General features: G+C 37.9%; 1 protein-coding gene across 1 annotated transcript in view; it reads right to left on the bottom strand.

Annotated features, from left to right (window-relative positions):
* Window positions 1-27,622, bottom strand: part of LOC121437110 (X-linked interleukin-1 receptor accessory protein-like 2) — a 573,807-nt gene that overhangs the window by 508,216 nt on the left and 37,969 nt on the right. Inside the window, exon 3 of the mRNA XM_041636947.1 lies at window positions 11,624-11,810. Coding sequence (XP_041492881.1) covers window positions 11,624-11,810 — 187 coding nt within the window. The remainder of the gene's footprint in view (window positions 1-11,623; window positions 11,811-27,622) is intronic.

Genomic DNA, 27,622 nt, shown 5'->3' with positions numbered 1-27,622 from the left:
CAACAAGATTGACAAACCCCTATCCAAACTAATCAAACGGCAGAGAGAGAATTTGCAAATTAATAAGATCAGAAATAAAAAGGGGGACATAACCACAGACACAGAGGAAATTCAGAGAATCATTAGATCTTACTACAAAGCCTATATGCCACAAAACTGGAAAATGTAAAGGAAATGGACACTTTTTTAGATAAATACCATATACCAAAGTTAAACCAGGACCAGGTGAACAATCTAAACAGACCGGTTAGTCGTGAAGAATTAGAAGAGGTTATCAAAAACCTCCCTACCAAAAAAAGCCCAGGACCAGATGGTTTCAATGCGGAATTCTACCAGAACTTCCAAGAAGAACTAATACCTATATTCCTTAATGTATTTCACAATATAGAAACAGAAGAGGCATTGCCAAATTCCTTTTATGAAGCTACAGTTACTCTGATACCAAAACCACACAAAGACTCAACCAAGAAAGAGAATTACAGGCCAATCTCACTCATGAACATCGACGCAAAAATCCTCAACAAAATACTGGCAAACCGTATCCTAGAACACATTAGAAAAATTATCCATTATGATCAAGTAGGCTTCATCCCAGGGATGCAGGGCTGGTTCAACATACGAAAATCTATCAATGTAATCCAGCATATAAATAAACTGAAAGGAAAAAACCATATGATCATTTCATTAGATGCTGAAAAAGCATTTGACAAAATTGAACATCCCTTTATGATAAAAGTATTGGAGAGATTAGGGATACAAGGGTCATACCTAAATATAATAAAAGCTATATACAGCAAGCCGACAGCTAACATCAAATTAAATGGAGAGAAACTTAAAGCCAACCCACTAAACTCAGGAACACGACAAGGCTGTCCACTCTCGCCATACCTCTTCAATATAGTACTTGAAGTTCTAGCAATAGCAATAAGACAACATAAGGGGATCAATGGGATTCGAATAGGAAAGGAAGATGTTAAACTTTTGTTAATTGCAGACGATATGATAGTGTACATAAGCGACCCCCAAAACTCCACCAAAGCACTTTTACAGCTAAAAAATAACTTTAGTAATGTGGCAGGATACAAGATCAACTCCAAAAAATCAGTTGCCCTCTTATACACAAAGGATATGGAAGCAGAGAGGGAAATCAGAGAAGCTTCACCTTTCACGATCGCCACAAACAGCATAAAATATCTTGGGGTAACTCTAACCAAGGAAGTGAAAGATCTATTTGACAAGAACTTTAAGGCATTGAAGAAAGAAACTGAGGAGTATACCAGAAAATGGAAGGACCTCCCTTGCTCTTGGAGTGGGAGGATCAACATAGTAAAAATGGCAATTCTACCAAAGGCAATTTATAGATTCAATGCAATACCCATCAGGGTCCCATCAAAATTCTTCACAGATCTTGAGAGGACAATAATCAACTTTATATGGAAAAACAAAAAACCCAGGATAGCCAAAAAAATCCTATACAATAAAGGATTGTCTGGAGGCACTACCATCCCTGACTTCAAACTCTATTACAGAGCTACAGTGATGAAAACAGTGTGGTACTGGCATAAAAACAGAGAAGTCGACCAATGGAATCGGATAGAAGACCCGAATTTTAACCCACAAACCTATGAACACCTCATTTTTGGTAAAGGAGCCAAAAGTATACAATGGAAGAAAGAAAGCATCTTTAACAAATGGTGCTGGCATAACTGGATGTCAACCTATAGAAGAATGAAAATAGACCCATATCTATCACCATGCACAAAACTCAAGTCCAAATGGATGAAAGACCTCACTATCAGTCAGAACACATTGAACCTGATAGAAGAGAAAGTGGGAAGTACCCTACAGGAGATGGGCACAGGAGATCGCTTCCTATGTGTAACCCCAACAGCACAGACTTTAAGGGCAACATTGAATAAATGGGACCTCCTAAAACTGAGAAGCTTCTGTAAAGCAAAGGACACTGTCACCAAGACAAAAAGGCAACCTACTGACTGGGAGAAGATCTTCACCAACCCCGCAACAGACAAAGGTCTGATCTCCAAAATATATAGAGAACTCAGGAAACTAGACTTTAAAATGCTAATTAACCCAATTAAAAAATGGGGCACTGAACAGAACAGAGAATTCTCAGCAGAGGTAGTTCAAATGGCCAAAAGACACTTAAGGTCATGCTCAACCTCCTTAGCGATCAGGGAAATGCAAATCAAAATAACTTTGAGATATCATCTTACACCTGTCAGAATGGCTAAAATAAAAAACTCCAATGATAGCCTTTGCGGGAGAGGCTGTGGAGGAAGGGGTACCCTCATCCATTGCTGGTGGGAATGCAATCTTGTGCAACCACTTTGGAAATCGGTGTTTCGGTTTCTCAGGAAATTCGGGATCAACCTACCCCTGGACCCAGCAATACCACTCCTGGGAATATACCCAAGAGATGCCCGATCATATGACAAGAGCATTTGTTCAACTATGTTCATAGCAGTATTATTTGTAATAGCCAGAACCTGGAAACAACCTAGATGCACTTCAAAGGAAGAATGGATGAAGAAAGTATGGAATATATACACACTAGATTACTACGCTGCGGTAAAAAACAATGACTTCTCAAATTTTGCATGCAAATGGATGGAAATAGAAAACACTATCCTGAGTGAGGTAACCCAGACCCAAAAAGATGAATATGGGATGTACTCACTCATAATTGGTTTCTAGCCATAAACAAGGGTCACAGAGTCTACAATTGGTGATCCCAAAGAAGCTAAGTAAGAAGGTGAACCAAAGGAAAAACATATAGTTGTCCTCTTGGCTATGGGAAGTAGACAAAATGGCCGGGGAGAAAATTGAGATCTTGGGGTGGGGTGGGATGGTGTTAAGGGGAGATGGGGAGAGTAAAGGGAGAAGGGGAGAAAGGGGGAACTTGGGGAAAAAGGAGGATTGGGATAAAGGAAGGTTGGTTAGGGGAGCACGGAAGCACAATTCTTAGTTAAGGGAGCCACCTTAGAGTTGGCAAGAGACTTGAACCTAGAGTGGCTCCCAGATGCCCAAGCCAAGGTCCCCAGTCAGTTCCTTGGGCAGCTGAGGAAAGGGAACCTGAAATGACCCTATCCTATAGCAATACTGACGAATATCTTGCATATCATCATAGAACCTTCATCTGGTGATGGATGGAGATAGAGACAGAGAGCCACACTGGAGCACTGGACTGAGCTCCCAAGGTCCCAATGAGGAGCAGAAGGAGGGAGAACATGAGCAAAGAAGTCGGGACCACGAGGGGTGCACCCTCCCACTGAGACAGTGGAGCTGATCTATTGGGAGCTCACCAAACTTGGACTGTGACTCAAAAAGCATGGGATAAAACTGGACTCTCTGAGCATGGCGAACAATGAGGGCTGATGAGAAGCCAAGGACAATGGCACGGGTTTTTGAACCTACATAATGTGCTGGCTTTGTGGGAGCCTATCCAGTTTTGGATGTTCACCTTCCTAGAAATGGATGGAGAGGGGAGGACCTAGGACTTACCACAGGGCAGGGAACCCTGACTGCTCTTTGGGCTGGAGAGGGATGGGGAGAGGAGTGGGGGGAGGGGGAGAAGGGTGGGAGGAGGGGGAGAAGGGTGGGAGGAGGGGGAGGGAAATGGGAGGCTGGGAGGAGGTGGAAACTTGTTTTTTTTCTCCTTTTCTCAATAAAAAAAATGGAAAAAAAATAAAACAACTTAAGGGAGTTTGGGGGCAGGGGTTAGAAGGAAGAGTAAAAGGGGAAGAGAGAGGGGAAAAGGGGAGGGTTGAGGAGAACTTGAGGAAATAGGATAGTTGTATTGGAGGAAGGACAGATATGAGAGCAAGGAACGCATTGATTGAAGGAGCCATTATGGGGTTAGCAAGAAACCTGACTCTAGAAAAATTCCCAGAAATCCACAAGGATGACCTCAGCTAAGACCCTAAGCAATAAAGTAGAGGGTGCCTGAACTGGGCTTGCCCTGTAGTCAGACTCATGATTATCTTAAATATCACCATAGAACCTCTGTCCAAAAACAGATGGAAACAGAGGCAGAGAACCACATTGGAGCACTGGACTGAGCTCCCTAATTCAAGTTGAAGAGTGGAAGGAATGAGAATATGAGCAAAGAGGTCAAGACCATGAAGGGTTCATCCACTGAAACAGTTTGCCTGGGCTAATCAAAGCTCACCAACTCCAGCTGGACTGGGAAGGAACAAACATAGGGCCAAACTAGTCCCTCTGAATGTATTATGTCTGGAGCAGACTGAGGGGCCACTGGCAGTGGCACCATAATTCATCTCTACTGCATGCACTGTCTTTTTGGGATCCTATTCTCTTTGGATTTATACCTTGCTCAGCCTAGATGTAGTAGGGAGGGTGTTGGACTTCCACAAAGCAAAATGCCTTACCCTCTCTTAGGACTAGATGGGGGTGGGGTGGAAGGGTGTGTGGAGGGAATGGGAGGAGAGGAGGGAGTGGTAATTTTGATTGACATTTTTTTTAGAAATTTAATAAATCTAAGAAAATAAAAATAAAACAACTTAAAATAATACATGATTATGGCTAAAGTAATGTTATAACTAGGTCTTATTTTGAAGACACTTTTTGCAAAACCAAAGACAAGTACTGCATCAAAACAAATATATCAAACTTTTAGTTTCTAGAATCTACAATTACAATGAACAATAGACAAAGATTATTAACCAGAAAAATGTAAAACCTTTACCATAAATGCTTATTATACTCAGTTTGTTTTGGAAGGTGGTATATTATATTACTAACCAAATATTATAAGACACACCAAAGTACAAAATTCACTTATGCACAGTATAAAGATAATTTTATATAGTATTTATTGACTTCATACATGAAACAGAGATTAATTGTATGGAATTTCCACTTTTATTATCATTGTTCAAAATACTTCATATTTGTAGAATTTCAAATGCCAACATCTTAGATCAGAGGTGACCAGCACGAACATATTGGTATGCACACACATTTACTCCTTTCCACTGCTCATTGAGCTTTGTGAAATACTTGGAAAAGATAAAAATAGATTTTCATCACATTTAAGCAAGTCATTTAATCTTTTGTTCTCAGCTTCCTCATATATAAAAAGTTGTATTGAAAAGCTGTAAGGTCCCTATAATATAATTCTTGCTATTTGGTTCTACTTTCATTTTGAAGAAGAACAACAAAAAGTTGTCATTCTGTTTCATTTCCATCTCCTTGGACAATCATGATCACTACAGAATCTTGAAGAAGCATGGTAGGATTTGTTTCTGGAACAATACTTGTGATAGAAACTCTGGTTGAATTACTGATGCAAGTGTGCATAGGTGTAGAACAGCTATTCTGTAGAGCAATCAATACAATGCTATGAGAATATTTACTGTTGATTATAAGTTCAGGATTGGAATCCAGTTGGCCACCTGTTAGCTTAATGACCCTCTATAAGTTATATCACATCTTTTCTCTTTATAAAGTCAGATAGCTACCAACAATAAGTAGCTTCATATTTTTTAACTAGCTTGTGGAGTTCAAATATAGGAGACACAGTTCCACCCCTTGACACCTTGAATTGACAGAACAACCATAGTTGAGTTACTCCGCTATTATTATAAAAAAGTGAACAAGAATTCAAAAACCAATGAGCCACAGTACTGTGGGGTGCTTTGCTGGAGCTAATGTTGTATAAATGTGTCAATCTTCTGGTTTTCAGCCCTAAATCAGTCAAAGGGGCCTGGAACAGCTAAAATACTCTAGTCAGGTCATCATCTCTCTTCTCCCTACCATATTGTCACTTTCTTAGTGTACTATACATATAAAACACTGTGCTGTCAGCGGACACCAGACTGAGCTCCCAAAGTCCAGTCAAAGAGTGGGAGGTGTGAGAATACAACAAAGAGGTCAAGACCATGATGGGGACACCCACTAAAACAGCTTATCTGAGCTAATGGGAGCCCACCAACTCTGGCCTGGCAGTGAGGGAACCAGCATAGGACCAAATAGTCCCTTTGAATGTGGCTGACAGTTGTATGGCTGGGGCCAATGGCAGTGAGACCAGGATTTATCCCTATGGCTTGTTCTGGCTTTTTGGAACCCATTCTCTCTGGAGGGATATGTTTCTCAGTCTAGATATAGTGGGGAGGGCCTTGGTCCTAAAATACCTCAAAGCATTGTGTTAGGCTTTGTTGACTCTCTATGGGAAGACTTACCGTTTCTGAGTAGTGTATGGGAGGGTGGGATGGGGGAGAAGGTAGAGGAAACGGGAGAAGGGGAGGGAGTGGGAACTGGGATTAGTATGTAAATTGAGAAAAGACAGATTTTTAAAAAGCAAATAAATTTTTAAAAAGACTGTTGTCTATAGTATGTTGAGAAGCTGTTAAGTAATCTTTAGTTTAAAGTTTTACTTTTGGTGAAAAACATTGTATTTCCCTTTACTCAATACAAAGATGCTATTACTCACAACTAGAAGCTATTTTTACATGTTTTAATTGAAGCAGACACTCTCTAGAAAGTTGAGAAGAGCCCATTTATTTACATATTACCTTTAGGGAAATGGGGAGAGCCCATTTATTTACATATTACCTTTAGGGAAATGGGGAAATGTGTTTACTTTGGTCACTACACCTATCCCAGCTCCTAGAATACTGTCTTGCTTAGATTGGTACCCAGAATGTAAGCATTGAACCAATGATTCTTTGAATGAATACATTAACAAGTATTAATTCATTTATTCTCAGTATCAATTACAACTAATGGCAAAAATTCATTGATGGAGGAAGGTCATTGGTTAAATAAAAAGAAACTGCTTGGCTCTCATTGGTTAGAAGATAGGTGGGAGGAGTAAACAGAACAGAACGCTGGGAGGAAGAGGAAGTGAGCTCAGACTCCACAGCTCTCCTCTCTGGAGCAGACGCCTCAGAGAGATGCCATGCTCCGCTCTCCCGGGCAGACGCACATGATGAAGCAAGCCGCCAGATTAGACATGCTGAACCTTTCCCGGTAAGACCGGTGCTCACAGATTATTAGAGATGGGTTGATCGGGATGTGAGAATTAGCCTGCAAGGGCTAGAGCTAAAGGGCCAAGCAGTGTTTAAATGAATACAGTTTGTGTGTTGTTATTTCGGAACATAAGCTAGCCAGGCTGCCTGGGTGCTGGGGATGCAGCCCCGCCGCTCATATTACTACAATTCATAATCACATAGACATAACAGAAACAAGAAAATTCAAACTGCTATCCTTTACCTCCTTAAAATTGGGCCACGAATTGAGGCAACTACTTAAACTAGAAGAATATCAAATGTCAAAGTATATTTTGTGTTTGCACTGTTAGTTTTCTAGAAAAGCTAGAGAACCTTTTCATTTAGAAACTGAATAAATTAAATATAGGACTTTCTAAGGAAAGTAAAGGAATGGTAAGGAATGGGTCAAAAGAGGATAATGGTAGGGGAGAGCAAAAATGTATTCTATATATGTGTGAAAATGTTATAATGGAACCAATCATGTATAAGTAATATACTCTAATAAAAATTAAAGTAAAAATTTGAAGTAAAAGTACCAAGTAATGAGACTTGATACTTTTGTGGAAAATTGTTCTCAGTGAATGAGAGGGGTATTGAGTGTTATCCTTAGTTCAATAAGGAAGATACTTTGCCTCTTATTTCTAAATGGTAATAAAAGCCATTCAATGCTCTACCCAAGCATCTAGCCTTCATTCATGGAATATCAGGCAGAATTTCTAAAGTGTATCCCCTTCTCATCTCCTCCTTCCATTGACCAATGAGATTCAGAGAGGAGTCAAGTAAGCTACTTACTTTTATACCTTGCATTATATGTATAGGAGGAATTCCCTTACTCATTCATCTTTATAAACATTTATGAACAGTGCTGCCAGCTAAGCTTTGATCCTGTGATTATGGACTGGAAGAAGATGATAGCCACCAGAGGCCACCACCAACATATTGCACAGAGTCTTGGAAACTCATAAGAGAAAGTGAGAGTAATAGTATCAGAGAGAAGGTTAAGAAAATAGTGGTGAACAGAATGGAAACCAGATTTAAGATTGCATATTTGAAAAAATAGCTACAAAGATAATAGTGAAAAAAATATGTTCTCACTGCAAAACACTAGAAAGAAGACATTAGATATACCAAGATTAGGATTTGTCTGGGAATAAAAATAAAGAAACTGCCTTGTCCCTTTAATAAGACAGAAAAATAGGTAGGCGGAGTAGACAGACAGAATGCTGGGAGAAAGAAGCCGAGTCAGTCAGTCGCCATGATTCTCCTCTCCGAGATGGATGCCCGTTAGACTCGTCCCGGTAAGCCACATTCAAGTGGCAATACGGATATTAAAAATGGGTTAGATCAATATGTAAGAGCTAGTCAATAAGAGGTTATAACTAATGGGCCAGGCAGTATTTAAATGAATACAATTTGTATGGTGTTATTTCGGGGCATAAGCTAGCCAGACGGCTGGGCAGCAGGAACGTAACCTGCCGCTCCTACTACAGAATAAACTCTATACAAATAAATCCTTCACTTTATATAGTGATTCTGTAGCCAGAGACAAGTACCTTCCTATGTTGCTAGGTATGAAATTCAGAGACCTGAAAAGAGGGCAGAGTATGGTACTGAAATAATTAACTTCAAGAATAAACCACTTTTTTTAACACCTCAAAACATCTTCTGGGATTTGCTTGAAACTTCATAAGAGAATCAATGGTCAACCACACACTTGAAATCTCAGAAGTTCTTTATTATCAAATTCCAGATGAAAGTAACACTCACACACTACTATGTTGCTTTTCTGTTCTGCTTCTCTAGTCCCTTATTCTACAAAATGGGTTTAAAATATTTAAATTGTAGTTCTAAGAATTGAGCTAATATGGAGAACAAGCATTTAGTATCACAAAGGAAAAGGGTAAATTGTACTGAAGGCAAAAGTCAGGGAGGGGATACTGGTAATAAAGACAATGTGGTATACAGATACGGTGTAATGCTAACCATGAAAAGGTTGCAAATCCCATCATGTGTGTCAACATGGCTAGAACTAGAAATTGCTAGATTAACTGAAGTAAGTCAGGCCCAGGAAGAAATGTAACAAATTATCTCACTCACATGTGGAAAGCAAAAAGTTTATCTCATAGAAGTTGTGAGGAGAACTCACAGTAAAGGGGAAAATTTGGGGTAACTGCATGAATTCCATTTATACAGGATCAATAACTTGTGCTCTACTATTATTTTACAGTTATTTTACTATAATCAACAAGGTATTGAACATTTAAAAATAACTTAAAGAGAGGACTTTAAATGCTCTTGCCACAAACAAATGATGAATGTTTGAGGAGACAGAATACTTTAAATTAATATAAACATTGCAAAATTTATATAAGCGTTAACAGGCAACTGTTATGCACTATTTTATACTTTTTGATCAATTAAAATAAATTTAAATTAATAAACTAAATTTTAGACATTATACTCAGGCAGAGCTTAGAAGTCCTTTTGTTCTTGATTTATTGATCCATTTGGCGAGGGGAGGGAGGAGTATTACTTCCCAAGGACTAAGTGGCTGGAGGTGTGAAAGTCCTAAGGAAAGGGGAAGGAGTGAGCTAGCAGAAGATAAGAAGATGAGGTAGAAGGAATTACTGTACAGGGAGCCTGCTAAGCTTGATTTTACTCCAGCTGCTCAGTCTGGGGTAGGTGGACTCCCCCATTCCCTCCTATAAAATTGAAGTAAAGTTTTTGTTATTTTGGGGGGCAAATGTCTGGTCTGTACCCATCATGCATGCATCTTATAGAAGTGTCTATGATCAAGACTGAATCATCGTAGAAAAGCATAGTAATCAAGAAAATGGTCTCTCAAGTCATAGTGCCTTGAACACAGAGCGCTGTAAATTTAGCAGTGTTACATCTATCCAAGCTCCTGTTTTCTCTTTAATAAATAAAATTCTCACCACACAAAAGTTATACTGAGATTTAGATGAGATAAGATAGAGAACAAGCTAATTACAGGGAATGGCATATAAGAATTACTTAAGATATACAAAGGAGGTTGATGATAGCATGAAAGGTCCCATTAAATTATTTATAGTCTGCCTGAAGGAATAAATGTTATTTGTAATAACTGTCTCTGCTAAGAAAAAAGAAAGAATGAAAGTCATAGTTGAGTACATACTCTTAGTATGTGCTGGTGAGTTCTTCCAGGTGTAAAAACAAAAAAAAATGTTTCCAAAGGTAAAATGTCCTAGCAGCTTTAAATATTCAGGTATAGGGATCCACAGGAAGAGTAGGATCACACAATCCGGCAGAAACCACCAAATTCAACTCTTGCAATTTGGTCTAATAATGTGCACATCACCTATGAAAAAATGTACTTGATCACTTGTAACTATCATATAAAAATCTGTATAGAGTAGCAACTTCTGTGGTCAAGAAAATGTTTGCATCTGGGCAGTGGTGGTGTACACCTTTCATTCCAGCATTTAGATGGCAGAGGCAGGCAGATCACTGTGAGTTCAAGGGCAGCCTGGTCTATAGAACTATTTCCAGGACAGCTATGACTATACAGAGACACACAGTCTCTAAAATCCCCCCCCCCCAAAAAAAGAAAGACAGAAGATGAAAGAAAGTAAGAAAGGAAAAGACAAGGAATGAAGAAAGGAAGGATGAAAGAAAAAAAGAAAGAAAGGAAGGAAAAGAAAATGTTTCAGGGCTATAAGTATCATCCAGGATTTTAGCAAGAATTCAATGACAGAACTGTGTAATTATTCTCTGCTTCCCTACTATGCCTGCCCTTTGTGCTATAGTCTAGGCCCAGTGCACCTGAAGGCCTGATTCTACCTATTGCTTTTGTCCTGTGTTCTAATGGAAGTAGGAGTCAACTAACTTCAGAAATGCAGGCAGGTGTTAAGAGAGACTATGTTACTTATTCTAGCCTCCTTTTTTCTTGTCTATCATCTTCATATGTTCTTCTCTAGCTATTAATCTTGGAAGAACACCTTCATTCTTGCTGGGTTCCAGTGACAGCTCCTCAGGAGTAACAATCAACAGCTTCCTCTCCTGTTGATTCCCTCAATATTGCCTCTACCTCAGTAAATACTCTCCACATACAATGTCCTTCCATTGAACCTCTGAACATAGCTTATGCCTGGTTAATCCTCCTCTGGTGTTCACATGAATAGAACAAAAGCCCACTTGTCACTTCTGCCTCCACTGCAGTAGCTCACACTGTTCATCATGGTAACAATGGTTATCCTTCATAGGTGTTATTACTACTTTTCTTCTTCATGGTACACAAGATACCTATATCAATAAACTAATTTGTTGTACATTTTGTCTAAATATTTACCCTTCTTCTTTGCTGAGGTGGTAATTTTATTTCTTAACAGTTGGGGAAATTGGGATAGCTTCTGACATTTGCTGATGGAAATCCACAAAAATCAGTGGCATATAGGAGTCACACCTCTAAGTTTTTTTTTTTTTTGCTGTAAATCTGTTGAGTCTTCTCAGCAAGCTGTTTAATACCAGAAACTGGTAATAAAATGCCCATTCCCAAGGCTGCTATTAATTAAGTCTTTTAAAAATGTTTATTTGACACCATGCTGAATTACCTTGTACCATACAACATCAGGTTCCTGGTCGGACTTCTTAAAATCTTCCATATCTGGGCAGGAGATCTCCTTTCTTTTAGTAATTTCAGATTTCTCTAAGTAGCGGATCCTGCTATTGTAACAGAGGCCTGATTCATTCTCGGCAACAGTCAAGGACATTGACACCTTCATGCAGTATGTGGAGTTTCTGTAGGAAGAGAAAAATAAGAAAATGACTTTACTGGCTGTTTACAACTTCTGTACTCTATACATTTCAAGAGTATTGACTTTTCCATTTAGGGCATTGCCTAAAAATGAGAAACACCATCAAAACAATACACAGCAACTTTCTTCTTCAACCAACAGAATGGTGTGGAGCAAAAACGGTATGGAGAATATTCCTGATTATGAGATAGATACAGAGCTGTGAAGGTAAGATGTAGCAATCTAGGAATCTGTAACATTGTCAGACTTCTCTCCTAGCAATCCATATTGCTCCCTTGAAACTTTGAAAAGAAATCTGTGGGAATTTTGCCAGAACTGTGGTTATAGCCATTTCTACACTTCAGCTATGTTTGACAGTTCTCTGGGAGATTGTTGAACTTAACAGTGCTTTCTACCCGTAACATTTCATTCTCTAAGATACATATAGGAATCAAGATTGACACACAAAGGATACCTATTAACATATGTAGAATTTCTTTTGCTTCCATTTTTATTATCATAAAAAAAGATTGTGGTGAATATACTTCTATACACAACATTATACCTTCTGTCCCAAGGGTAGAATCACTAAATTAACGGAAATATGTATTTCTAGTTGAGTTTGAGATCATCATTACTTATCACAATATGAACTGTTTTACATGCCCAAGAGTCAATTAGTGGTGACCACAGTTCTCTGAAGTAACAATATGGACTCCTACATTTGGAGGTCTCAGGAGAAAGAAAGACCCCTTACTTCTTTGAATAGTTGACTATAACTGTTGCCTTGACAGGATCTACAATCACCTAGGAGAACTAACCCCTGAACATAATTCCATGAATTGGTGCTTCCCATGTTCAGGGGAAGTCTTCCTACAAGAAATTCATCCTAAAAACATACATAGTTGTATAAAGTGTTTGTTGAAATATGCTAATGGTAGGACATCCTACCCCTAGACAAAGCTCTATAGTAAATTAATAGTCATTAGACTATTAAACTAATTAGACTAAGAAAGGGAGAAATAGCTTTTCCTAGGGATGAATGCCTAATAAGTTACCCAATACAAAAGAATCCAGCCCTGAAACCATATGCACACGAACAACAAAAGTAGATCCAGAAGATTGGATTTATATATTTGTGCATCTATATGGATATAATGATAATAATCAAAGAAAAAGAAACTATCAGTTTGAGAGGGAGGGAGGAAATAGGAGGAACTGTAGGAAAGAGACATAGGGGGCTAGAATGAGGAACAGGAAAGGGGAGAGTGATAAAACTACATTTTAATTTCAGGTATATTTACAATCAATTACAATAAAAAGAAAATAAATAATTAATAATATTTAAAATAAATAAACAAAAAGAAAGCATCTTATCTAGTAGAGTGTGTCTAAATGGAATTAATCCTGCCCACCAGCACTATGACATTAGAGGGATTTAAACACTGAAATTTGTCATCTGGCCACTTTACAAATCACGTGAATTGATGAAGTTATTATGTGAGGATATCTAGGGTTGAAAGTTTTGCTTTCCTGAAAGTTGGGTATAGGGACCGCATAATTGAACAAACAAGGGTAAGTCCTGGCATCAACCTGACATCTCCACATTTACATATGCTTCCTGCATACCCACATAAACACACATACACATGCAAAAATGTTTATGTGCCCACACTCACACCACATACACAGATACATACATAAATGAGAATAGAAACACAAAGGTAAAAATCTATTTGACTAATTTGGTTAATTTCAAACAAATGAATAAATATTTTATCTTTGCCTATTTGTATACATGATGCTTCACTATGCAGACCAGAAAATGTCAATCACACAGAGGTAAATGGCAATGTATAAGAGAAGAGATCAGAAGCAACTTGACAAGGCTGAGAAGGGCAACTGCAAATTGTGGCAGAAGTGTTTAGTCTTTCTTTCTGGAGGATATTTCAGGACCACATCTAAAGTAACATTAACTCACTGCTAGAAATACAAAGTGTCAAGTGTAGCTCTTCAAAGTGAAGTAATTGTATAATTCTATATCAGATAGAATTAACGTGCCAACCACAATTTTGAAGAGGGCCTCAAATGGCTGGTGCTATGCCTACTGTTTAGTGGTCATTCATTGAAATTTTACAACATCCCAAACAAACAAAACACAGGAAAGCAGATGGCTGTACACATTAGGTTTACAAATAAATGTGATCAAACATTTATATTTATAGCAGACAGAAACCATTAAGTCAAAATGGGGAGCTCAGCTGACTGGGGAGTACTCAACTCCAAGTGATATACCAACAACATAACCCCTAAATCTAAGGTCCAGGGAACATTTTTGAAGAAGGAGCAGGAAGATTGTAAGGGCCAGAGGACAAGGATGTCTGCTAGGAGACCAAGTCTTCCTTATTTGACAGGAAAGTTATACCCACAAAATCTCAAAAATATGCTCACCGAAATGAGACACCAGGTGATATATTAACTTGGGTGTGGGAAACCTCTCAAGTCCCTGTCTATAGGAAATTAATGGCTGCCAAGAGAAAGAGATTTAGTTTTTCCCTGGGATGAGCTCCCATGTGGATTATCAAATCCCAGGTGGTCAGTCCTAAAAATGGTGCGTACAACCAACAGTAAATACAATCAGCAGGCATATGCATATGTATGTGTGGGGTGTGAGTGTGTGTGAAAGACAGACAGACAGACAAAGACAAAGAGGAAAATTAAAGAAGAGTTCATGAATATGAGAGGAAGTAGAAATGTGTGGTACATAGGTAGAGTTAAAAGATAATGAGGGCTAAGAATGATGTAAAAAATATTTTCCATATTAAATTCTCAAAAGATTTTCAATTAAAACTTAAAAGTTTGTTTACATTTTTAAAGTAGAAATGTAATAATGCATGCCCTTTCCAGACAATAGTGTCAAATAAAATATCTAAAATACCCAGCATATTATTTGTTAAATATTAGGTATTCAATATATTTTAACTACAAAACCAGAATTTTAGTATAGCTTACATTGCTATCTATATCACCAATAAATAATAACAATGATAGTATATAACTATCACAAGCAATCACTACTATATTTGCAGTGGGATGAGGTAGGCCACAAGGTGAGGACTGCTACTTGACAGGAAATCTTCGGAACGTGGTAATTTGGGGAACAAATCTAATACCAGAGGACCAGGAAAGTTTGAAAGGATCAAAAAGATACACTGAATTAGATACAAAAAGGAAAATGGATGAAAAACAAAAAAACTTCCAGGTACCATAAAATACTAGCTACAAGACAAAGGTCATAACTTTGGAGGTCAAAGGGTTAATGATAGTCCACTAAATTTTCTGGGGGCTTCTTAGACAAATGTTTCCTCTAATAAAACCCAGACCTCCAGGCAAAGTTTTTCAGGCACAAGAGATGCTCTCATCTGTTCATTCTCCAAAGATTAAATGATTTAGGCCCTGCCAGCAGTACTTGTATTAACTTGGGGTGACTGTAAGGGCAGGGGACTCACCCTGAAGGTGGCTGATGAGTTGCAGGAGGAGAGGGTTCAATCCTCCCTAACCCTTAACACACAAAAAACCTTAGTCCAGGGCCCTGGATGGACTCCCTCTGGCTCTTGTCACTTGCATGCCAATTGAGGCTGACAAATTGCTTGTTAACCCATGAACAGGCCCTAAGATGAAGTTGTTGGTGATACCCAAGGTCCCTCGAACTCAAAGACAAGGCTGAATTTGAGTGCTCTTGTCACCATGGCTGACCTAGTAGAAGTGTGATCAAGGCTCCCTGAATGTCTGAGATTCCAGTTGATTTTTATTAGTCATATAATCCAGCCCTGGCACAGTTCCTGCTAACAATCTTGCATTATTTAGATTTTATTTTGAAAATTGCCCTCGGGCCAGTTCTATTTAAAAATTTTCCCGCAAGTGGGGCCTAAAAATGTTACTTTTCTTTCATTAGGAACAATTAGCGCTATGCAAGTTGAGGAGGCAGACTGACTAGTTTGCAAGAATAAGGATCACAAATTTTTTCTCTCCCCCCATTCACTTCCCAAGGGGGACAAAAAAACACATTCTGAATTAATGTAACGAAAGGGCCTTCACAGTGATGGCTTACACTTACTTGCATCTGTAATCTTTGCAGGTAGAGTTATTCTCAGTAACCATAAAGGAATTGTTCCAGGATGCTACAACACACCTCTAAAGCAAAACCTTTCAGATGTTCAAGCTTATTTTTAATATAAGATGACCTTACATTTGCCTGTACCCTATACACATTCTCTAGGATACTTTAAATCATTTCTAAATGACTTTTAACTAATGAAATGTGGATGCTATATAAATATGTAAATAATATCTATACTATATTATCTAGGGAATACTGACAAGAAGTCAGCACAAGTTCAGTACAAATGCAATTTATTTTTATGAATCTTCCAGTCATGGCTATTTGGATCCATGAATGTAGAACACATGAAACAGAATAGCTGACTGTATTTCCACATCTTTTATGACAGTTTATTCTACCGGTATGTGGGAAAATGAGAAGGCAAGGTAAGTATCATCTAAAAGGAATAAAATGCAAACAAGAAAACGGTTTCAAAATATAGCTCTGTTAAGCATATCTATCTAGGACCAAGATCTCTTGATTACTACTCTCAGAAATTGTTGCTAACATTGCTTAACAGCCAAACTAATTTGTGGTTAGCCATGCGAACTTCGTAAGCTGAGAGAATAAGAAGTAGATTCTTGTAGATAATGTATTAAGAATAATTTGACTAACATGTGTTAATCTGTTGCAAGTTTTTGAATAAACATCACAGTTTTCTAAACAAAAGTGTAATTGCAGCTAGCTTAAATTGTATTTTTTGCTTGTTTTTTCTTTCAAAGGCAGTTCTAAGAAGGAATGTTGATTAAACTTAGATTCTCTGGGGAAAAGGCAAGTCTTGAGCTATCATGAAAAAAACCAAAATACCAATTATAACTCACATTATAGAACTTGTTTATATTACAAAATCTAAAGTATTATTTAAGTATATATGATTTTGTGTAATGTGTGGGTTAACCAAGTGTCAAGAATCTAAAGAATTAGAAAAAAATGTATACCTAAAAATAGAAGTGTTAGCAAAATGACTTAGGATATAGCTAAACTCTTTTTAAATAGAAGCATTAGTAAAATGACTTAAGATATAGCTAAACTCTTTTTAAATAGGTCCTTTCATAGTCTTATTTCCTTTAAAAATATTTTCTTTGCGAATTCCAGAAATATCTAGTGATTAACAAACTAAAACACACACGCGCACACACAAAAACTTCTTGACATTTTAAAAACGTAAATTGGAACAGGATAGATGACTCTTCAGTTAAGAAGTACCCACTATTTTTGGAGGACCCAGGTTCAATTCCAGCATTGACATGGCCAGTCACAACCTTATATAACTCCAGTTCCAAGGGACGCAATACTCTCCTCTGACCTCCATTGGCACCAGGGTTTCACATAGTACACACACACACACACACACACACACACACACACACACACAGGCAAAATGCTTATGTACAAATATAAAAATTATAAAAACTAAAAATGCAAATTTATTAAGATATATATATATATATATATATATATATATATATATAACTACAAGTCAATTACAGTTGTTAGAGGAGACTGTTCTTCTCCAAACATAAAACAAGTAGCAAATTTTGAGAGCCTTTGCTGACTTTTCACTCTTCATAATTTATTAGTCAAAGAAGGCTTTGCTGAAAATATCTTTAATTATTTTATATTTATCTACTTTATTTTATGAATGTGGGTGAGTGTTTTGATCGTGTGCATGCATGTCTGTGTAGCACATGCATGCCTGGTGCCTGTGAATATTAGAAGACAGTATCAGATCCCATGGAACCAGAGTTACTGTCAGTTGTGAACTCCCACGTGGGTATTAGGAACTGAACCTGAGTTCTTTGCAAGAATATCAAGTGCTTTTAACCACTGAGTCATCTCTCCAGGTCTTGGAAATATATTTGAACTTAGTGCACAGTCAACTTTAAGACTAATACAAATTCTAACTACACAAAAGTACAAGCATGAAATATAAATGCAGTGAAACTCCAAATGAAAGCAAATTAACAAATTTATTGATGTCATTCAATAAAAAAAGTCCTACATAATCATTAAAATGATAGGTATTTGTTATATACATTGAAACATAAATAAAAGTCTAATGTAAGAATAAAAAGTATTTATGCGGTAAAAGATTTTGGGAGAAATACAAGGTCATTTGAGAAAAATCCCCTTTGTGTTTTCATTCTGTTAAATACTTTTAGTTTGTCAAGCTGTGAAGAGTTTAGAGATTTTTGCTTTTTCTAAGATGCTTTGTCAAACAGATAATTTTGTATTTCACAGATGATGTAAATAAATAAGGATGTGTTGGAAGTATGAACAGCAAGTAATTTCTCAAGTGCTTTGATCTCCCAGTGACATAAATATCCAGCCTTTGGCATGCTACTGTTAATCTCCAATTCAGAATTATCCACTTATTTCTAGAACTAAAAGGTTTATGGTACAGTTAGGGAATATGTGAAGTTAACTCTAGGCAATGAAATGAACTGTACTTGAGAAATTTGCTTTTAGAACCAGATATTTGGGTTCAAATCTTTCTTCTATTGTGTCCTAACAATGGGTCTTTGGCCAGGTGACTACGTCTCAGGTTTTGGTATATAAAAAATGAGAATAGTAAAAGCAACTGGGTTTATAGGGTTATTATACTTCCAAACGTCAGAAATGTAAGGTCTGACATTTTGATGGATTTTTCAACTAACAAGTCAGTCTGCCGGGTTCATGAATACTTATAGAAGACATGAGACTTCCAGGTAATAATTCATAAACAGTAAATTAGTAGTGGCAATGCAGAGCACCAGTATTTGGTTGGTGACTCAAAAAAAGCCTATATTCCATATGATAACATGGAGGGGATCATTGTAAGCAATACATTACCTACAGTGGAAGAATCTCAAGCTTACGAAACACTTATCTTTTACAATGGGTCATAGGAATTCCAGCTCTTTGCTATACAGCTAACTACATTCTCTTTTTTTCCAACCACTGCTCCAAAAAGGAGAACAAGCAACCTTGTTCTTCAATTTAGAGGAAGATGTTTCTTGCAGTTTCCTAAATTGTTCTCTTTACATATGGCTTTTAAAAATATGATATTATATTTATTAAACAACTTTATTTTTACCCATGTGGGGGTGCCCATAAAAGATTAAAAGAGAGACCTAGATGTCCTAGAGCTGGAGTTACAGGTGACTGTGAGTTGTCCAATATGGGTTCTGGGAACTAAACTCAGGTACCCTGGAAGAGCAGAAATTCTCTTTTTTTTTTCTTTTTTTTGCTTCATGCTTTTTTTTTTAAACATGATTTCTCTGTATAGCAGTCCTGCCTGTTCTGAAACCCGCTTTGTAGTCCAGGCTGGCCTGGAACCCACAGACTTCTCTGCTTGTCTCTGCCTCTGCTGTGATTAAAACCATGTGCCACCATTGCCAGGCTCAATGGTTCTAAATTGTTGAGCCATTACTCTGGTTCTTCCATATACATAGTTTTGAAAAGGAAATCCAAAACAAAGGGTATTCTTCTCATAAGGCCTATAAAATATGTGACAGAACTAATGCAAATTCTCTTGGAATAGTGAGGCACTTTACAGAAAGCATTGAGTATGGTGTCTCATATGTTCTAGGTGTTCCAATACAAATGAACTCCGTTAGCAACTACAACCATATTATGCAAGCTGTAAACTACATGAGTAGATTTTGTATTCTGTGTTACTGTTTTCAAAAACAGATAAGAGATCAGAATCTAGTAAATATGTGTGTGTGTGTGTATATACAGTACTTGTTAAAGATAGAATTTTAGCCTGAAAATATGGTGTCATTCACTATTGAGCAATGGATGTAGCTTGGTGGTACAGTACTTGGCTGGCATGTGCAAGACCCTATGGTTGTTCCCAGCACACTTATGTATACACACACATGCATAAATATGTATATGTGTGAGTGTGTGTGTGTTCTAAATTCAAAACACACTACAATATTTAGGTACTTGCTATTAAAGTCAGATATACTTTTAAAATAATTAGCTATTACACACGTATTTTTTTAATTTATCTATTTATTTATTAAATACTTCTGCCTCCTCCCAGCCACCGCCTCCCATTTCCCTCCCCCTCCCCCGATCAAGTTCCCCTCTCTCATCAGCTCGAAGAGCAATCAGGGTTCCCTGATGTGTGGGAAGTCCAAGAACCACCCACCTCCATCCAGGTCTAGTAAGGTGAGCATCCAAACTGCCTAGGCTCCCACAAAGCCAGTACGTGCAGTAGGATCAAAAACCCATTGCCATTGTTCTTGAGTTCTCAGTAGTCCTCATTGTCCGCTATGTTCAGCAAGTCCGGTTTTATCCCAGGCTTTTTCAGACCCAGGCCTGCTGGCCTTAGTGGGTTCCCGATAGAACATCCCCATTGCCTCAGTGTGTGGGTGCACCCCTCGCGGTCCTGAGTTCCTTGCTAGTGCTCTCTCTCCTTCTGCTCCTGATTTGGACCTTGAGATTTCAGTCCGGTGCTCCAATGTGAGTCTCTGTCTCTGTATCCTTACACACGTATATAACAGCTATTAATAAAACAAAACCTGAGATTCTTAAATGTTTCCAGCGATGAGTTCACATTAACATAACTAGGAAAAACAACTATAATCTGCCCCATAAAAGCCCAGTGATCTGACTCATAAGGATTGATTGAGGGGGCATGATCAAGCATAATTAACAGAATTAACTATCTCCATTCAAAACTACCATCTACATTATAGTAGGAGTACTCCCTGTGCTCTTGTTTGAAGATATATTTAAGAATTACAATTGGTATGCATTAGCTCATAATAAAAAGTTTTTCATAGATATATAGACAACAGTATTTTGGGGAACTACCATAACGTCCCTGAACAGTCTTTCTATAAATTTCACTGACTATAAAAATTATTGATCATTTTCCCATTGCTTTTTATTTATATTATGTTGATATATTCACACATCAATGTTTCTTCATGATTATTCGCATAAAGGTTTTACCTTATTGCCTTATTTATACTGCAAACTCTTCAAAAACACATCTTTCCTTAGATGTACCTCTCTCTATGTAGTCGATAAGATCATTCTTCGTGCCTTTGTGTTGAAATTGCCTAACTTAAATGACTAGATAACTAAATTACCAAGCCATATGCCTCCATGATCTCTTATCTGATCTCTGTTTGCTCATCATTGTCTGAGATCTTGGAAGACTTGTGAATATTCTAAAGTTTTATTTGCCTGCTATCACATGACTTCTGCCCTAGGAGCCCTACCATTCTCCTCTCACTTGACTCAGTAAAGCTACCTTATTAGACAAGCCCAATGAACCTTGTTTACCTTCATCCTGTTTGAATTCTATGTATTATTTGTAAGACGACCATTTATTTCACCTTATAATCTCCCTTATTTCAGAATATCTTCCTCTGCTGATTCTCTGCCTAGAAACACCTATGCCTTATCCACTCTCCTCAGGCTTTCTTCAAAATGCTGAGCATTCTTCTAAAGGCTTCAGGGATTTTTGTTCTACTTCCTTTTATTTTTTTTTTCCTTTTTTATTAAAAAATTACTTTTTATTTTACATATCAACCCTACTTCCCCTTTCTCCCACTCTCCTGCCCCCCCCCATCTCCTTCCTTCCCATTCCCCGTCTGTCCCTCAGAGGGGGTAAGACCTTCCTTGGTGAGTCAATAAAGTCTGGCATACCAACTTGAGTCAGGGCCAAGTCTTAACGCCCCCATATTTAGGATGAGCAAGGTATCCCTCCACAGGAAATGGGCTCCCAAAAGCCAGATCATGCACCTGGCATAGGTCCTGGTGTCACTGCCAGCCGCCCCGAACAGATCAAACTACATAATCATCACCCATATTCAGCGGGTCTAGTTTGGCCCTATACAGGCTTTCTGGCTGTCAGCCCATAGTCTGTGAACTCTCACTAGCTTGGGTCAGTTGTCTCTTTGTTTTTCTTCCATCGTGTTCTTGATACCTCTTGTTCATATGATTCCTCCTCCGTCTCTTCAACTGAACTACAGGAGCTCAGCCCAGTGCTTGGCTGTGGGTCATTGTATCTCCTTCCATCAGAGACTAGATGTAGGTGCTATGATAACAATTAGGATAGCCATTAATCTGATTAAAGGGGAAGGCCCTTTCAGATACCCTCTCCACTATCCCTAGGAGTTTTAGCTGGGGTTATCCTTGAGAATTCCTGAGAATTTCTATAACATCAGATTTCTCCCTAACTCCATAATGGCTATCTCTATCAAGATATCTCTTTCATTGTTCTCTCCCCCACCCCCACCATTCTTCCCCTAACTCGGTCTTCTTCATCCCTCATGTCCTCACCCCCCCATCAGCTCCCTTCTACCCACCCACTCCCAGTTTACTCAAGATATCTTAACTATTTTCCTTCCTGGAGTCCTGCATATATGTCCCTCTTAGGGTTCCTCTTTTTACCTAGCTTCTCTGGGATTATGGATTGTAGCATGGTTATCCTTTTCTTTACATCTAATAACCACTTATGAGTGAATACATACTGTGTTTATCTTTCTGGGTCTGGATTACATCACATAGGATGATTTTTTTCTAGTTTCATTCAAAGAAATTGAAGAAGATACCAGAAAATGGGACGATCTCCCATGTTATTGGAAAGGTAGGATTAACAGTAAAAATGGCAGTCTTACTAAAAGCAATCTACAGATTTAATACAATCCCCATCAAAATCCCAACACAGTTCTTCACAGACCTCACAAGAACAATACTCAACTTCATATGGAAAAACAAAATCCCAGGATAGCCAAAACAATCCTGTGCATCAGCATTCCTGACTTCAAGATCTACTATGGAGCTACAAAAATAAAATCAGTTTTGTATTGGCATAAAAACATATGTGGATCAATGGACTTGAATTGAAGACCCTGATACTGATCAACACACCTATTAACACCTGATTTTTGACAAAGAAGCCAAAAGTGTACAAGGGAAAAAAGAAAGTATCTTTAGCAAATGGTGCTGGCATAGCTGTTTGTTGACATGTAGAAGAATGCAAATAGATCTATATCTATCACCATGCAGAAAACTCAAGTCCAAGTGGATCAAAGACTTTAACATAAATCTAGTTACACTGAACATGACAGAAGAGAAAGTGGGAAGTATCCTTGAATTCATGGGTACAGGAGATCACTTCTTAAATATAACAACAGTAGTACAGACTCTGAGGGCAACAATGAATAAATGGAACCTCCTGAAACTGAGGAGCTTCTGTAAGGCAAATGACATGGTAAATAAGACAAAACAGCAGTCTACAGAATGGGAAAAGATCTTCACCAACCCCATATCTGACAAAGGGCTGACTTCCAATACATATAAGGAATTCCATAAACTAGACATCAAAATACCAAATAGTATAATTTAAAATGGGGGTATAGATCTAAACATAATTCTCAACAGAAGAAACTCAAATAGCTGAAAGACATTTAAGGAATTAATCAACATCCTTAACCATCAGGGAAATGCAAATCAAAACAACTCTGAGAAACTATCTTATACCTATCAGAATGGTTAAGAACAAAACCATTGATGACAGGTTATACTGAAGAGGATGTGGGTTAAGAGGAACAATATTCCATTGCTGGTAGAGGTGCAATCTTGTTCAACCACTTTGAAAATCATTATGATGATTTCTCAGAAATTTGGGAGTCAATCTACCTCAAGATCCAGCAATACTACTCTTGGACATATGCCCAAAGTCTACACAGTCATACCACATAGACATTTGCTCATCTATGTTCATAGCAGCATTATTTGTAATAGCCAAAACTTCATTTTATTTTCTATCCCTCTAAACTTTATTTCCAGCAACTTTATCCAAGTGACTAGTGACTCGATCTTAGTCACAACAATGCACTGAACACATAAAATCATGTGTATGTGTCCAATTCCTCTTAAATCCTCCCTTTTAAATTCTTTGTCAGTACAACAAACTAAGAGCTAAAACATAATATAATTCTCATAAACAAACTTACTGAGTCAGGAAATGATCTTTTCCTACAGTCTGAATTTCCGTTTGTACTAGGTATTATGATTAAGAGTATCTCTAATCACACCACCTAATTTCTCAAGTTGAATGCCTCAGAATTAATAGAAAGAGAAAAAATGATAAAAACAGAAAAGCAAGAGATCAAAATATTCTTATTTACAGATAATCATCATCTTGCATTTTAAAAGTTCTTGAAGACTCCATCAGAAATCACTTAGACCATATTCATAATCTCAACACAAAATTAACAACAGAAAAAACAGACTTTCTATACATAGATAATGAACTTGTAAAGAATGAATTTAGGCTTAGAAAATTGCCTATTTACAACAGAGTTTAAAATACCTAAGAAGGCCAGACGCACAGAGGCGGAGAGGCGGCGGCCAGATGCGGCGGAGCAACACTGCATACAGGAAGAGGCCTTCGGGGAACAGCGCAGCAGCAGACCCAAGCAGCTGGGACAGGTGTGCAATAAGGAGAGCAGATCGCCCTACTACAATTGAATCAAAGAGGTAGGCCTTTGGTTGGCCAGGTCACTGGCACAAGGGGAGCCTAGTCCTGTCCTGAAGATCCTCCTGAGGGGTGAGAGGGTTCTTGGCCTGCAGCAGGAACCACGAAAGAGAGTGAGGGCATTTTGTAAGCGGAGCCCTTGGCCAGCAGGGAAACCTGATCCGGTTTTTAAAGGACCCATTGGATAGGATCAATAGGAGGAGATGGGCAGGCGCCAAGGCAAGAATTCACCCAATAATCTGAAAAACAACATGAAAACACCAGAACCCAATGATCTTACAACAGAAGTATTTGAACAGCCTAACACAGAAGAAGTGGAAAAAATCAACTTTATGAAGACAATAGAGTCCCTTAAACAACATGCAAAAAATGCCCTTATAGAAATGGATGAGAAGTATAACAAAAAGTTTGAAGAAATGAGTAAATACGTACATGATACCCTGGAAAACCAAGAAAAAAGGATCAAACAGGTAATGGAAACAGTTCAAGAATTGAAAACTGAAATGAAGGCAAGGAAGAAAATACAAACTGAGGACCAGCTGGATATGGAAAATCTAGGCCAACGAGCAGAGTCTACAGAAACAAGCATAATCAATAGAATACAAGAGCTAGAAGAAAGAATCTCAGATGCTGAGGACACCATAGAGAAAATAAACGAACAGATCAAAGAAAACAGCAAAGCCAACAAATTCTCAACACAAAACATTCAGGAACTATGGGACACAATAAAAAAACCAAACCTAAGAATAATAGGAATAGAAGAAGGAGAAGAGTCACAGCTCAAAGGACCAGAAAATATTTTCAAAAAATTATGGAAGAAAACTTTCCCAACTTAAAGAAAGATATTCATTTGAATATTCAAGAAGCATACAGAACACCAAACAGACTGGATCAAAGAAAAACATCTCCTCGCCATATAATAATCAAAACACAAAATATACAGGTTAAAGAAAGAATATTAAGAGCTGCAAAGGAAAAAGGGCAAGTAACTTATAAAGGTAAACCGATCAGACTTAAACCTGACTTCTCTATGGAAACTATGAAAGCCAGAAGGTCCTGGATAGAGGTTCTGCAGAAGCTAAGAGACCATGGATGCAAACCCAAACTACTATACCCAGCCAAGCTATCGTTCATTATCAATGGAGAAAACAAGACATTCCAGGATAAGAACAAATTTAAACAATACGTAGCCACAAATCCAGCCCTACAGAAAGTAATAGAAGGAAAATCGCAACCCAAGGAATCCAACACTGCCAACACTGCCTACAATAACCCAGGCAGCTAATGACCCTTCACGAGCACATCTCAAAGAAGGGAGACACACAATCTCTACTACCAAAAGCAATAAGAATAACCGGAGTAAACAACCACTGGTCATTAATATCACTTAATATTAATGGGCTCAATACACCTATAAAAAGGCACAGGCTAAAAGATTGGATACGAAAACAGGATCCAACATTCTGCTATTTGCAATAAACACATCTCAACCACAAAGACAGGCACCTACTCAGAGTAAAGGGTTGGGAAAAGGTGTTTCAAGCAAATGGTCCTAAGAAAAAAGCAGGTGTGGCCATACTAATTTCTAACAAAACTGACTTCAAACTAAAATCAATCAGAAGAGACCAAGACGGTCACTTTATACTCATAAGAGGAACAATTCATCAGGAGGACGTCTCAATCCTGAATATATACGCCACCAATATAAAAGCACCTACTTATGTAAAAGAAATATTACTAGAACTCAAGGCAGACATCAAACCACACACACTAGTAGTAGGAGACTTCAACACACCTCTCTCTCCAAGGGACAGGTCAATCAGACAGAAACCTAATAGAGAATTAAGAGAATTATTGGAGGTAATGAAGCAAATGGACTTAACAGACTTCTATAGAACATTCCACCCAAATAGGAAAGAATATACCTTCTTCTCTGCAGCTCATGGAACCTTCTCAAAAATTGACCACATACTCAGAAACAAAGGAAACCTCCACAGATACAAAAAAATATCAGTGTCTACCTGTGTCTTATCAGATCACCACGGATTAAAGTTAGAAGGCAACAACCACGCTGCCCCCAAAAAACCGACAAACTCATGGAAACTGAACAGTCAACTACTGAACCACACCTGGGTCAAGGAAGAAATCAAGAAAGAAATTAAAGTCTTCCTTGAATTTAATGAAAATAAAGGGACAACATACTCAAACCTATGGGACACAATGAAAGCAGTGCTAAGAGGAAAGTTCATAGCACTAAGTGCCCACTTAAAGAAAACGGAGAATGCATACATTGGGGACTTAACAACACACCTGAAAGCTCTAGAAAAAAAAAAGAAGCAGACGTGCCCAGGAGAAGTAGAAGACTGGAAATAATAAAACTGAGGGCTGAAATCAACAAAATAGAAACACAGAAAACAGTCCAAAGAATCAATGAAACAAAAAGCTGGTTCTTCGAGAAAATCAACAAGATCGACAAACCCCTATCCAAACTAATTAAATGACAGAGAGAGAACACGTAAATAAATAAGATCAGAAATGAAAAGGGGGACATAACCACAGACACAGAGGAAATTCAGAGAATCATTAGATCTTACTACAAAAGCCTGTATGCCACAAAACTGGAAAATACAAAAGAAATGGACATTTTTTAAATAAGTACCATATACCAAAGCTAAACCAAGACCAGGTGAATGATCTAAATGGACGGGTTACTCGCGAAGAATTAGAAAAGGTTATCAAAAATCTCCCTTCGAAAAAAAGCCCAGGACCAGATGGTTTCAATGCAGAATTCTACCAGAACTTCCAAGAAGAACTAATCCCTATACTCCTTAATGTATTTCACAATATAGAAACAGAAGAATCATTGCCAAATTCCTTTTATGAAGCTACAGTTACCCTGATACCAAAACCACAAAAAGACCCAACCAAGAAAGAGAATTACAGACCGATCTCACTCATGAACATCGACGCAAAAATTCTCAATAAAATACTGGCAAACCGAATCCAAGAACACATAAGAAAAATTATCCATTATGATCAAGTAGGCTTCATCCCAGAGATGCAGGGCTGGTTCAACATACGCAAATCTATCAATGTAATCCACCATATAAATAAACTGAAAGAAAAAAACCATATGATCATTTCATTAGATGCTGAAAAAGCA

This window comes from Microtus oregoni, unplaced genomic scaffold (assembly GCF_018167655.1).
Source record: "Microtus oregoni isolate MIOR12 unplaced genomic scaffold, Mior012 000050F_ref0000143, whole genome shotgun sequence".
NCBI lineage: Eukaryota > Metazoa > Chordata > Mammalia > Rodentia > Cricetidae > Microtus > Microtus oregoni.
This window is presented reverse-complemented; position numbering and strand designations above follow the sequence as displayed.